General features: G+C 44.9%; 1 protein-coding gene across 1 annotated transcript in view; it reads left to right on the top strand.

The window, feature by feature from the left end:
- LOC126986567 (uncharacterized) overlaps positions 1-15235 on the top strand; it is a 163825-nt gene that overhangs the window by 14448 nt on the left and 134142 nt on the right. Inside the window, exons 2-4 of the mRNA XM_050842833.1 lie at positions 6875-7098; positions 7383-7427; positions 13897-14049. Of these exons, the coding sequence (XP_050698790.1) occupies positions 6875-7098; positions 7383-7427; positions 13897-14049 (422 nt within the window). The remainder of the gene's footprint in view (positions 1-6874; positions 7099-7382; positions 7428-13896; positions 14050-15235) is intronic.

Here is a 15235-nt window from a genome sequence, read left to right as displayed (position 1 = left end):
GGAAAAGGGAAGTAGTGGGAAGTGACGAATCTCCACCAGGTGGCAACATCAGCCACACTCCTCATATCACCCTCCTGGAGGCTGTAAGGTTCCCGCGGCCGCGGTGTGACATCAAATCAGTCTCAGCTCCCAGCGGCCACACATGCATTGAATTGGCGGTGCTTCCCGGACCGCGAAGAGAAAACGCAAATCAAAAAACCCGGGTCGTGTTATCAGTCAGCTGAGCTGTTGACACTTCCGCGGTGGAGTCGAGGCGTGACGAGGAGGTTTGGAGCTGTACTGTTCGCTTGAGGTTACCGACAGGAAGGTCGCATCCGGCGGACGAGCAGGTGTTGCTCTGCTCACCGCTCCTTTCTGCTCGCTATCAGAACAAAGTCTGAGGTCATCTTCCATCCTCTGTTATCCTTGTGGAGACTTACTCACGCTTGGAGAGTGCCGCACTCTGCACACTAGTGACACTTGCGTCGCTGTCGAGCACGCACACTTGTGGCGCGGCCTTCATATTTTGAGGATCGTGTCGAAGAAAACAAAACCGGCAAGTGTGTAGTGCCGCCCATATGCCCGTCCTGCCGAGGTAGGGCTGGCGAGTGACTGTCGTGACGGGTGTACAGCGGACGTGGTTGTGAGTGTGGATAAAGATGTGAGTGTTCGTGTTGACAAATGTGAAGTAAGCACAAGACAGTTATAATGTTAACGGAGGACCTTGTCTTCTGCCTAGCGTCGTACATGTGGCGCCAGGCGACTCTTGATGATCGTAAGTCCGTTTTTGCATATATTCCATACCTTATCCTAGATTTGTGTCGTCTCTCTCTCTCTCTCTCTCTCTCTCTCTCTCTCTCTCTCTCTCTCTCTCTCTGCCACGCAACGTTTCACTGAAACTTTGTGATGGTATGCATTCCGTCACGTCCTATCCAAACTGATAGTCTATAACTTACTGCTCTTACATTTTTCCAACCTTCCATTAGTTTGTTGTTGCTGAGCAGGAAGACGAATGTTATGTGTGTGTGTGTGTGTGTGTGTGTGTGTGTGTGTGTGTGTGTACAGATGAAACATTCCTTTAGTAAATAAGATAAAGGGAGCCAAGGACATGTGACACGATGAGGTCATTTTCCGAACATAAAAGAAAGAAAAAAGCGGTCATGTATAAATGATATCAATAACTAGTAGCAGAAAATATCAGTGACTAAAAGCAAAATTATCAGCGATTAAAAGAAATACGTATTAGTGACTAATAGCGAAAAATATCAGTGACCAAAGCGACTAAAAGAAATACATGTCGGTGACTAATAGCCAACATTATCAGCGGCTAGAATCAAATAATATCAGCGGCCAAAAGTAACAAGTAGCAGCGACTAAAAGCTAAAAATGTTACCGACTAAAATTAAGTGACTGAAAGCGAAAAATATCCACCATTCTCTCTCTCTCTCTCTCTCTCTCTCCGGAGCATTTTAGCAGCTGCTGTTCTTTCGTCGTTCTTTTCTTATTTTTAAAAATGCGAGATGATAATGTTACTATTGTTTTTTTATGTTTTTATGTTTTTTTTATGTATGTTTTACGTTTTATGCTGGTGTTGTAGTTACTTACCTCCTCCTCCTCCTCCTCATCATCATCATCATCATCATATCATCATCATCATCGTCGTCACTATCTCAATAATGATAAATTATTTTCATCTCGTTGATCAAAGGGTAGGAAAGCATTATGGGAAAGAAAGAAATCAAGGTCGAGAGAGAGAGAGAGAGAGAGAGAGAGAGAGAGAGAGAGACTAGGTAACCCCATAGATGACTCGTATGTTAAAAGGGACTTGGCGCTCGACCCTCCTTGTTACCGCATCCTTCTTATTAATCCCGCGGGCAGGTACGAGAGTCACGGGGCCATGCCAAGACTTTCCCTCCCTCCCTCCTTCCCTCTTCCCTCTTCCCTCCCTCCCTCCGTCCCATTCGTCAACGGAAAGCCCCTGGCAAGCCTTCAAAGCTGTACTGTAGAGTGTAGAGGACGTTAGACAATACTATCTTTGTCCTGCAAGATTTGAAGCATTGCCAGGACTGTATTGATCAAAAAACGATTGATGTAGGAAGCTCCGTGGGCTGTAAAGATTTTCAGGCTGGTGGAAGGCCAGTATAGGCTGTAAATACAGTGACGTCGTTTTGTGACTGTAATGGAGCTTGTAAAGGGTTAATCGCAAAAACACTCAATTCATTGATGGTCGATGTCTTTGAGCTGTGAAGCGCTCACGCTCATCTCCCATTCAGTGAGGTGCAGAAACTGTCACGTGAAGTCTTTGCTTATTCAATAGTTGTTGATTTAAGGCGCCTCCCATTCTCAGAGCTATGCAGGCTATCAAAGGTAATGTGAAAAGTTTTGTAGGGCTGACATGGGTCGTGCTGGGATAAACAAGCTAGGGAACACAGAGCCTTATTCACCATGTCGCATCATTGAAAGATTTAAGATTTTAGGAAAAAGCATCTACCTTACCTGTACGTGGAAGGGAATGACGGAAGGGTTTGAGTTATGAGAAGGTAGGATTTGAAGGAAAGGTATGACGGGCTGAGGGGAAGGTGTTAGTGTGTACATGGAGGGTGATGGAGTGTGAGGAGAGGTGTTAGGATGTGCTGGTAATGTGTTTGGGTTTGAGAGAAGGAATTTAGGTTTCTCGAAGGTTGTTTGGTGTGTGTGTGTGTGTGTGTGTGTGTGTGTGTGTGTGTGTGCAGTTTATGTAGCTGATATTTAATCCCTTCTCTTTGTATCTGTGTCTGTCTGTCCGTCTTCCTGGCTATCTCTCTCTCTCTCTCTCTCTCTCTCTCTCTCTCTCTCTCTCTCTCTCTCTCTCTCTCTCTCTCTCTCTCTCTCTCTCACACACACACACACACACACACACACACACACACACACACTTCCTGCAACTCACTCTCGCAGAACAACTCACGGCAGACGAAGTGGAGTGGCATTTTGCGGTTTCAGAACTCACAGTCACCGCCTCGCCGCTACTGCCACTGCTCCACCTCTACCTCTACAACACAAAAACAACGCCACCTGCTCACCACCGCCACACCGCTGACCCCAAACCACCTCATCACCACCTCACCACCATTGCCACTGTTCCGTCGTTCCAATTACATCACCTGCTCATCTCTCATCACCACCGTCAATACACCAATACAACCTTCCAGTCCCTGTTACTACCACTCCTACTACTACTACTACTACTTCTTATATTACTGTTACTTCCACGACTGCAGCAATAAGTACAATAACACCACCACCAACAAGAAAAAATATAACATCAACAACAGAAACAACAAAAACAACAACACTATTCACTACTATATACTACTACTACTACTACTACTACTACTACTACTACTACTACTACTACACCATTACATATTACTTCTATGACCAATCCCACACTCACCCTAATTACCATACCACTTTTATCACCCTTATCACCACCACTGCTAACACCACCACCACCACCACCACCACTTGCATCACCGCCTCAACTCGGTACACAAGCGTCACCACCACCACAGCTATCCCCCCCCCTCCCCCCCCTCTATCATCACCTCTATCACCACTGTTATCGTTTCCCCAACTACGGATATGTGTGACTACTAATTCCCTGAACCACTATCACCACCACCACCGCCACCACCACCACCTCCTCCTCCACTACCTCCCCCACCACCTCCATCACCACCCTCACCCCAACCACCAACACTATCACCACCTCCCCCACCACCTCCATCACCACCACCGCCACTATCACTACCTCCCCCACCACCTCCGTCACCACCCTCACCCCAACCACCTCCTCCTCCACTCCCTCCCCCACCACCTCCGTCACCACCCTCACCCCAACCACCTCCTCCTCCACTCCCTCCCCCACCACCTCCATCACCACCATCACCCCAACCACCACCACCTCCCCCACCACCTCCACCCTCACCCCAACCACCAGCACTACCACCACCTCCCCCACCACCTCCACCATCACAACCACTACCACCACCTCCACCATCACCACCACTACCACCACCTCCCCCACCATCACAACCACTACCACCACCTCCCCACCACCTCCCCCCACCATCACAACCACTACCACCACCTCCCCACCACCTCCCCCACCATCACAACCACTACCACCACCTCCCCCACCACCTTCCCCACCATCACAACCACTACCACCACCTCCCCCACCACCTTCCCCACCATCACAACCACTACCACCACCTCCCCACCACCTCCCCCACCATCACAACCACTACCACCACCTTCCCCACCATCACAACCACTACCACCACCAACCCACCACCTCCCCACCATCACAACCACTACCTCCCACCACCTCCCCCACCATCACAACCACCACCACCTCCCCACCACCTCCCCACCACCATCACAACCACTACCACCACCTCCCCACCACCTCCCACCATCACAACCACTACCTCCACCTGCCCCACCATCACAACCACTACCACCACCTCCCCACCACCTCCCCCACCATCACAACCACTACCTCCACCTCCCCACCATCACAACCACTACCACCACCTCCACCTTCACCACCACTACTACCACCACCTCCCCAACCACCTCCATCACCATCATCACCCCAACCACCTCGGTAGTAGTAGTAGTAGTAGTAGTAGCCACAGTCATTGGCGGAGTGGGGCTAATGAATTGCTTTGTGAAAGGATATGAGAAAAGATACCGCTCAAAACGCAACTCTAATGGATAGAGGCCCGTAGTAGTAGTTCTTAAAAAAAAAATAGTAGTAGTAGTAGTAGTAGTTGTTGTTGTTGTTGTTGTTGTTGTTGTTGTTAAGGCGGTGTGTTTTTTTGTGTGTATGCAAAAGCGATTATCTGCACCATTTCCACAACTTACAACAACAACAACAACAAAGATAACGGGAAAAGAAAGAAAAGAGGATGAAAACAAAGATAAATTAGATGAAAGAAGGAAGGGAGACTTATTGAATAAATAAAGGTAGAAGGGAAAGAAACGGGCAAACGACAAAAAACGAAGAGGAAAGAAAAAAATATTAAATTCACAATATTGTTTCCGTGTGCGCGTGACGTGGTAGTGAGGCTGAGTGAGATAAACGGTGTCACAACTGTTTCGAAAGCTCCGCGTCACTATTTGCCAACTGTACCAGCCAGTTAGTTCTTCATATTTTCTCTTTTTTTTCACACAGTCAATCTCTTGTACTTTTTCATAGAGAACAATGGTTTGAAATACATACTAATGATTTTCTTTTAGTATGTGATGTATGTATACGTTTTTATTCTCGAAACGGTAAAATGTGGTGGGATTCTCTCTCTCTCTCTCTCTCTCTCTCTCTCTCTCTCTCTCTCTCTCTCTCTCTCTCTCTCTCTCTCTCTCTCTCTCTCTCTCTCTCTCTCTCTCTCTCTCTCTCTCTCTCTCTCTCTCTATCTATCTATCTATCTATCTATATATATATCTATATATATATATATATATATATATATATATATATATATATATATATATATATATATATATATATATATATATATATTTATTTATTTATTTATTTATTATTAAATAAACTACCAATCAATATTATTTATTTATTTATTTATTTATTTATTTTATTTATTTACTTATTTATTCTATTTATTTTTAGTGGGAGAGGGGCGGCACGGAGGAGTGGGCTAGGAACAGGACAGGCCATGCTCTGAGGGCGTGAAGGTGATGTGGGGCACGTGCCAGCCTGTGGCTTAATGGAGGGGGGCGTGGTGTTGATACTCTTGTGATGAGACAGTTATGATGTACTGTTGTTGACACTGGTGGTAAAAATCGTGATTCTGGTGTTGGAGTTGACATTGTTACGAGTAACGGGGAGGCATACCGGGGTTACAACCAGCAAGGAATGTCGTTCTTTGTGTGTGTGTGTGTGTGTGTGTGTGTGTGTGTGTGTGTGTGTGTGTGTGTGTGTGTGTTTGTTTGTTTGTTTGTTTGTTTGTTTGTTTGTTTGTTTGTTTGTTTGTTTGTTTGTTTGTTTGTGTGTGTGTGTGTGTGTGTGTGTGTGTGTGTGTGTGTGTGTGTGTGTGTGTGTGTGTGTGTGTCGCCACCTGTGTTGACCCATCACCACCACCACCACCACCACCACCACCACCACCGTCTCCACCAGGCGTGGCAACATCACTCCCTCGTCATGACTGGAGAGAACGGTTGTGTTGCTTTTCCATGGCTCCAGGCTGCGTGCATGGAATGTGAGATCCGTCGACCTCAGAACATATTTTGTAGCATGGTGTTTGGAGTGTAGAGGTTTAACCCAGGCATCACTAGAGTGTCTATATACTTTCTTAGTGCCGCAGCTCTGCATCTGAGGTCGGAGCGGTGGTGTCAGACAGTGCCGTTGTATGTCACGTTGCCATGTTGAGCTTATTGTTATAAAGTCGACAGGAAAACCTTGAGCCCGTGCCTCGGTTTGCCTTATTTCATGTTCCTTCACCATCACTTTCTTTTTCTTGTTCTCCCTCCCTCCCTTCCGTGTGACAAAGGACAAGATTATGTTATCTGTCGTATCGATTGATTTACAACTAGAGTGATGGATAAGTGGAACAGATTTGGCAGTCATGTGGTGAGTGCCAAATCAAGGGAACCCTCAAGAAAATATAAGATACATTCATGGACGGGGAGGATAGGTGATGGGACGTTTAAATGAGTCGTCCCGCGTTGGCCGACTGCCCCCCCCCCTTTTTTTTTTCTTTTACAGCACAGAGAGCAACTTTTGGTGACTCATGTATTTTTTATGTTCTTGTTTTCTTATTTCCTTCAATCATTGTTTTACTGGCTTTTTAGTGTGTTTGGTAACATTTGTTCCTCTCTCTCTTTGCAGTACGGGCAGGCAGCGTCATTTTTTTGGTGGGCGTGGGGTCGCTGGTGTGCTGGAAGCTGTGGGAGCACTGGCGAAGTGGCGCCGGCAGCCCCAGCATAGCGCCGCCCACGCCCTCTAACTCGCCCGCGCCACAACGACCACGAGGCCTCCTTGCCTCACTGCTGGAGGAGGACCTCGTGCAGGACCTTGACGACTACGACGATGAGGACCCCGCATTTATCCACGTGAGTACCTGTTATTATTTTCGTGATTTTTGGAGAGCCTGTTTTTAAAGGTCATTGCTCCCCCTAGCTGGCAGTGGCAATGCCTTTAGCCGTCCCTCAATGCCTGAGCCTCGTCTTCACCCACATTTTATGGAGGCATGTCAGGCGGACGTGTGTTAATAGTGGTAACAAAGTTGATTGTGCTTAAAAGGTCAAACACAGTTATCTCTTTCTGAGGTGGGATAAGGAACCCTGGCGGCCTGGTAAGGATTTAGCGTGAGTGACCAGCGTCGTTCTAATTACAGTTGCTACTGGACCTGTCGCGGGAATACGTGCGGCGGCTGGTGCTGGTCAGTAGCATTGTGCCTCTGACACTTGTCCGTCTTTCTAACTCTCAGTGACGCCCCGCCCCACCTCGGCCCGGCATGAGGCCTCGGGCGGGGCGCGAGTAGCGTTTAGTTAGAGCACCAGCAGCAATGTCAATGAAAGTCCTTGAGTGCCAATGTAATGTAGCGGTGGGCGCCGCAGCATCCCGCCGCTGCTGACTGCAGTGGGTGAGCTGCCCAGCGTCACCCCGCTAATAGTCTGATAAAATGCTGCTTAGCATTTGGGGTCGAAATTTGGGCGTCAAAGCTGAGTTTCTGCACACTGCCCCGGAGACTTGGTGAGATATGCCACGAAAAAGTCCCGAAGAATTCCATGCCTTTTTCCAAAAATTCAAGATGGCGACCACGCGAATTATTGTTGTTATAATCACTATTGTTATTATTATTATCATTATTATTATTATTATTATTATTATTATTATTATTATTATTATTACTCATATCCAGGAAAGGGCATCAAGGAAAATATAAAAATTCTATAGACCCTGAGTCCCCTCGATAAGCAGAGATAGATATGACTTAAAGTGACAGTAAAGTTTGGAGAAGCGTAAAAGGAAAAAGTAGTTTGGGGGGGGAAGAAAACAAAGAACATAAGAACGTAAGGAGTCAACAAGAGGCTGGTTGGCCTGTGCAAGGCAGCTCCTGTAAGCCTAACCCCGCCTTACGTCACTATCCATTAATTTATCCAACCTCCTCTTGAATGCATCTGTGGTAATGGCGCTCACAACATGACAAGCCTGTTCCACTCATCCATGACTATTGGTAAACCAATTCTCGCCATTTCTACGTGTCCTACCTGGCTCCTTTACAACCAAAATTCTGCTAATATCTCCCATACTAAAGCCCTTCATCCATTTATACTCTTCAATCAAGTCTCATCGTAACTTTCACCTTTTTAGAGAATACAGATTTAAATGCTTATATCTATCCTCATACTGTAAGTTTCTCACCCCTTGAATCATTTTTGTCATCCTCTTCTGTACAAATTCTAACATCTTGATATCCATTTTATAGTTGGGTGACCAAAACTGAACTGCATAATCGAGATGAGGTCTAACTAGTGATTTCAAGAGGAGGGTATCAGGACGTAACTGACCTCTCTTTTTGGCCACTCCTTTGTACTCTATTCAGGAGCAGTAAGTAGCGGGCTTTTTTCTTTATTGTTTTCTTTTTTTCACGCCCTTGAACTGTCTCCTTTTCTGTAAAAAAAAAAAAAAAAAAGTATAGCTTGAGGGTGACTTCAGCGCTTCTATACCTTACGCTCCTTGCAATGAAACCCAGTACCCTGTTTGCACAATTCCTAGCCTAAAGCATTGAGCCTTAGACAATGAATTTTGCCTTAACATAATTTCTTGGGCCAGAAAACATGGGATTCACCATCAAAAGCAATATCCTAAGTGCAACAGTTTACTAGCTATGCCGATTCCATGTTTTAACTGATAGTGGGCATCCATGTGGTCGCCATCTTGAATCCCCCCCCCCCCACACAAGGGATACTTAGGGACTTTCGTGGGATATCTACCAGGTGTCCCGGGTTACTGGGCAAGAAATCAACTTTTACCCCCAAATTTCGACCTTTTGATCTCATCCCGGCTAACATTGGCAGACTGTAACTGATGTCTAGGCCCTGCTGACGCTGGCTGGTGATGGCGGTGCTGTGTGTGTGTGTGTGTGAGTGTGTGTGTGTGTGTGTGTGTGTGTGTGTGTGTGTGTGTGTGTGTGTGTGTGTGTGTGTGTGTTTTGCCTTTCTCTCTTTATTTCTTTTCTGTATAGTCTCTACTCTTTTGCTCTCCCCTACCCTCTTCATATTCCCATTCTCACCTCCTTTCTCTGCCTGCCTTATCCTGTCTTTTGCTTCTAAGTTCAGCTCTCTTATCCCCTAATGTTCCCTTTTCTCCACCAGTTTGAGCCCCCTTATTCTCTTGTATTCCCTTAAAGGGGCTATTACACTGGGCAAATTTTCCGTGGATCTTCAGTCAAACCACGATTTCCGCTGGCGTGGTTCTCATATTTCCGTGGTTTTCTGACGTGTCCATGATCTTCCAAAGCGACGATAGATTTCACCGAAGGACGACGGTATTACTCACCGTCAGCAGCAGCAATAACAAGAAACAAATGAGAACCACGCTAGCGGAAATCGTGGTTTGACTGAAGATCCACGGAAAACTTGCCCAGTGTAACAGCCCCTTTGCTCCATCAATTTCACCCCTCTTATCCCCCTATATTCCCTTTTCTCTACCAATTTCAGCCCCCTTATCCCCCTTCATTCTCTCTTCTCCATTTCCTCTCCACTGATACTCCTTAGCAGGTTGTTCTTTGATGAACATAGGCTGCTTGACTTTATATGCAGTGTATGATTAACATAGGTATTTAGGCAATGCTTACAACCGTAATAAACAGTGAATGGTGTGCGTTCCTGTTAGAAGATATTTATCCCACCGACGGGAAATATCTTAGTGCTGAGCTGGTCCCTTAATTGTGACTTAAAATCATTAACTTAATAATTGTTGTTTGTACTAACACCCGAAGTTGACTGAGTGAGTAAGGTAGAGAGCTTGCTTTAGCGTGTTTGTGTGTGTAATTCACCTACGGCCTGATCACGAGCTGGGTTCGTCATCGACCGCAGATACCCTCCGATTCGAGCAAGCTCATTATAGTCGATCTCTGGGTACTGCCGGGACCTTCACACACCACACATCCCATCCCCCTTGCTCAAGGGGGGACAGTAACCGCTCCTCTGTCGGTGGAAAAAAATTCCAGGTCTGAGCAGGGCTCGAACCTCAGCCTGCCAGACTGTGAAGCCTGACAGCGCAGAGCTCTACCACTGGGCTACCGGAGCGGTGTGTGTGTGTGTGTGTGTGTGTGTGTGTGTGTGTGTGTGCCCTTTATTGTACAGATATTTGTGGGCCATTGTACTAAAACTACGATATCAACATCATTTCTAATCATTTAACATAACTATGTGTATTTATTTCACCCGTTTTTCTTTCACTAAAATTGTCACCATTCATCTTTCAGTTTTTTATGTATATTTCACAAAATTTAGCAAAGGAGGAAGCATTGAAATCATACACAACATTTAACCATATTTCTATGTATCCTATCCACGAATAGAAAATTTTCTTTAAACAAAAATGCTTCATCTCGTCCCACCCCCCGTTACGTTCAAATGCACATTTTTATTTCAAATTTTACACACATTCCTCTTGATTCTGATTCAGTTTTACACTCCTTGCTGACCTCGCTTAATACATATAAAGAGGAAGAATGTTAGAAGTTAGACATGCTTGCTCATCATCCATGCCTCCAACGTATAGACAAACCTCAACTGTATCAAGAACCCTCAATTTTCAACCTGCTAGATCGTGCAATATTCAGGAGGAGAGCTGTTGGTGTTTTGGTACCAGAACCATGGGGACCAACACATAACTCAAAGACAATGAGTGTGTCCTGAGTGCCCCACTGGCTGGGGGGGTCAGCCAAGGTCAGCATCGCCCCGCGCATTGCCACACACTCTCAACACCTCCCTCTTCCTCTCACGTGTCAGCTATTTACTACCTTTAAATGAATTTAATTAAATAATTGAATAATCGAATAAGGTCATATAGTATTCAGATTGTTTCGTTTGTAGGATAATAACAAATATTTTGTGTAAATACCACGACATTTGACATCGTTGGAATACAACGTTGTTAAATGTCTTGGTATCTACACAAAATATTTGTTATTATCCTAGAAACGAAACAATCTTAACACTATATGACCTTATTAGATTATCTAGTTATTTAATTAAATTCATTTAAAGGTATTAAATAGCTGACATATGAGAGGAAGCGAGAAGTATTGAGAGTGTGTGGCAGGGGCGGGGCTTAGCTCACCCCACAGTCGCCAGCCCCCCCGCCCGCCAGATTTTCGTGGAACGACTATACCCACATGCTGAAGACCACCCATAAACCCGGACTCTTGAGGAAACCGTCCAAGTGAATAAAGAACGATCTCCGGGGGGCAGCATGAGCCAAGAAAAGCCTCCTTGGTAGAAACAAGGCACCACAAGTGACACGCCTCGAAGCCTCGAAGCAGACTTAACGGTGTAATGTTCGCAGGGAGTGCATACTCAAATTATTAAATAAATGCCTCCCTCTCATATATCATACACTTAACCAAGCTCTCGCAGTATGTGGTTTACTATTAATTTTGGTCGACATTTTAATTTCATATACATTTACTGCCAAATATACCTTTAAACTACCATCTGAAATTATCATTCCCTCACTTGAATAGGACTGTGACGTCACTCACAGCATTTAAACTGACTGATAGTTCTGAAGCGGAATGGGTTACAAAATTATTTTATTCACTCGGTGTTACTAAATTAGCATCAGAATAACGTAAATCTACAGAAGAAAAAACACCTTGTAACGAGGAATTATCGCCGCAATCAGTGCTTATACTACGGTTACATAAGACATTAATTTCATCGAGATCAAGCGACAAGGCTTATCAGTACTGAGCCATTGGCAACTCACTCCTTCACACAGAGCATGTGTACACAGGGCTACCACCCGTTCTACACAAGGAGAGGTGTCTCAAAAAATTTCGTCCTTGTATCTCAGAATGCTTGCTGCTTAAAGCGTTCGAGAACTTTGTGTGGAGAGTGTACATGTACATCCACCTTTAGCATTCTGAGCTGATTCTATAGGGAAAGCAGTTGATCTCAGGCCTGGTTCTGCGGGCGGGCGCCGCATCTGCGCCTTCCTGACCACCGCCAAAACAAAAGGAGGGGCTAGGGGGTCTTTTGCTCCTTCGAGATGCAGGGATCATGGCCCGTCCACACTATGCATCATGATGCGCGCAGTGTTGAATGGACGTGTTGAAAAACGAGGTTTTCAACACGATGCAGCGTAATAAACGCACTGATGGGCTATTGCCATTTCAATGCGACGCGCAGTGTTGCACCAACCATCGTAGTGGGTGTATTGCGTGACCTTCGTTCCGATGGCTGGATCATCAGGTTCAGCGCTTGCTTCAGCCAAACCCTTCGAGTGGACGAGGAGCAATACATTATAATATTACATTATATAAGTTCTGACGCTTCTTTCTCAAGAGCTTCTTTTTTGCAGCACGCAAAGCTACTACAGTCCGTTTCATTCCATCTGTCCCCCAACAAGCGGGAATTTTGAAGGCTGTGGCACCTGCGCATTTCTGGTTCGTGAATACGTGAAAATCAACTGTTATGATAGACATTCAAGCTTATTTCTCAATAATATATTTGAATATTTATGTGTACAAAAAACAACTCAGTCATTTGCATCGATAATCTAACATACAAGCACACGAAAACACAAACTTGTATCAAATAATATGGTCACATCATACTCGAACGATCTGTGTTTTTTTCAAATTCATTGAGTGATAGCTCATTTCAGGTATATTAAAACACATCTGGCTCTGCAAACCCATGTAAAAGATATCTTAACTTACTGCATGTAAATAATGATCATTAAAATAACATGACATAATAAATAATAACTGTTAAATGCGATGCTAGGCTATTTAGAATATTATTAGGCTACCATTGCTGTTTACATGCAACACATCAAAATTCCTTAAGCGTGTGTGTGTGGGTGTATATATATATATATATATATATATATATATATATATATATATAGATAGAGAGAGAGAGAGAGAGAGAGAGAGTGTCGGATGTCACTTTATGAACCTGAACGAGATGAAATATGGGTATCTAATCGGTGACTGGCGCGCGAGGATGAGTTGCGTTGTGATGCACTTCAGTCTGGATGCTAGTGTATTGTTTTCAACAACACTACTGCATCACATGGCTGCTACATGATGCATAGTGTGGACGGGGGCTTTATAAGGCGTTGTCGTGCACCCGTCACTGATGGCAGGCTCACCCAATGCGGACGGATTGAGAAGGCCTGCCGCGTGTTTAAGCCTCCCAGCAGAACCGGATTAGGGTCATGGCTCACGCCGTGACCCGAACCTCCACCTTTTATCTTGTTTTGGGCAGGAATTAGTATTTCCGGGGAGGGGTTGCAGCACTTCCCCAGCCAACTGAGATCAGAGGCTGGACGGAATGCTAGCCATGGGCAGAGACACAGACACGTCTAAGATGAAAATGCTGTTAAGTTCAATGCTGTCCCTGGGCAGGCAAAGCATCTAATACAGAGACAAATAAATTAAATTTGAATATAGTTTTAAAACTATAAAATTATTCATCCTCATGAGGCAGAAAAATGCTAAGAATAGTTTATTTTTTGTGGGTAAGTTTAGTCCGATTCATCGGAAAGCAGTAATACGATCTTGATAATGTAGCTGCATGCTAACTAATATTAGAATGATATCACGGAAACACACACACACACACACACACACACACAGAGGCAGCTACTAACCGTCATCATTACAGGGGAAGTATTTCGGGCCGGACAGCCCGTGCGCCGAGGAAGTTGCGGTGGAAGATGGATCACCCATTACGGACCGTAGTGAGGCGAGCTGCAGCGAGGCACGCGGTCATCATTACCTCGCTGATGCCAGCAACTCCATATCTGCTGGGGATGAGGTGAGCTCTGTTGTTATGCTCTTTAGTACATTGCGATCTGATCTCATCTTTTTCTTTCCTCCTCCAAGGCAGGCAAACCCAATCTTTCCAGTCTTTCTTCACTTGTCGTCTCATAAGCCAGGCACCATCCCTGTCGCTGCTCTCTGGATTCTCTATTTTCATAATATTTTCTATTCTGTATGGTGACCACACATCCACTGCATATTCCAATCTTGGTCGAAGCACCAACACATGTAGTGTAATATCACCCTAATGTTGGTTGGGAGCTTATGTGTTTTTCTTGTAATCTTGTTTATTTGTTCCTCTGGGGATAAGCTGTTTTGGAATCTAACAAAAATTTTATAGTTTTTGTGGCTTTTTAATTTGATCACTCCGTCAAAATCATGATCTCAATGAGTGGGGAGGGAAATAAATATTGGGAAACCAGACATGAACCACACTGAAAAAAAAAATCAAAGGCAAGAATTTACCTTCTGCTCTCCCTTAGATCTTATATCATTGCTAAGCCCTGCGATCTAGCCAGAAATTATTCTACTTACCTGAGGTTTATACGTCTAAAGAAGGTATGGGAGAGGTTATTAATACTTGTTGGCAGCAGGTGCCTTGGTGAGGGAACAGATGGGCTACTCTGAGGGGGATCTGGGATAACCTTTTTTGTTTCTTGAGTGCAATAGGCCTTGTTTTCTCTTATCAGTTCTCACAAACGAGATACTACATGATAAAATTTAAGTCGGAGTAGACCAGCAGAAGTGGCGCGGTCTCTATGACTCTCTGGAACGATCTGAAAAATGGCGGCCCTCACCTATTGTTAACTTGTTACTACCACAAACTTACTATAATTTAGACTGCGCTTCCCCAATCTCCGCTGAGCCCGCAGCCCGCCGCGGCGGCCGTGGGTGTGCCCAGTTCATCCAAAACCGACGACTTCACACACCTCACTCCCACCCGGTTTCCTGACCCCGCCATTCATTGTTAAGAAAAACGGAGACCACCATCATCTTCCTGTGAAAATTCTGCATCACACTAGCATAAATTTGTAACAATAATGTAAAAACAAACATACGAAAATCAGAGCTACGGTACATGAACTAGTGCATAAACATTTTCGTGCACTTATTTCCCTTCACTCCTTAGTACTCAGCTATTTTTCATTGCATCACTTTTTTAAACCATGGATTCAAAATCT

This window comes from Eriocheir sinensis, chromosome 62 (genome assembly GCF_024679095.1).
Source record: "Eriocheir sinensis breed Jianghai 21 chromosome 62, ASM2467909v1, whole genome shotgun sequence".
In the NCBI taxonomy this organism is placed as follows: domain Eukaryota; kingdom Metazoa; phylum Arthropoda; class Malacostraca; order Decapoda; family Varunidae; genus Eriocheir; species Eriocheir sinensis.
Note: the sequence above shows the minus strand (reverse complement) of the source record. Positions and strands in the feature narration are given on the sequence as shown.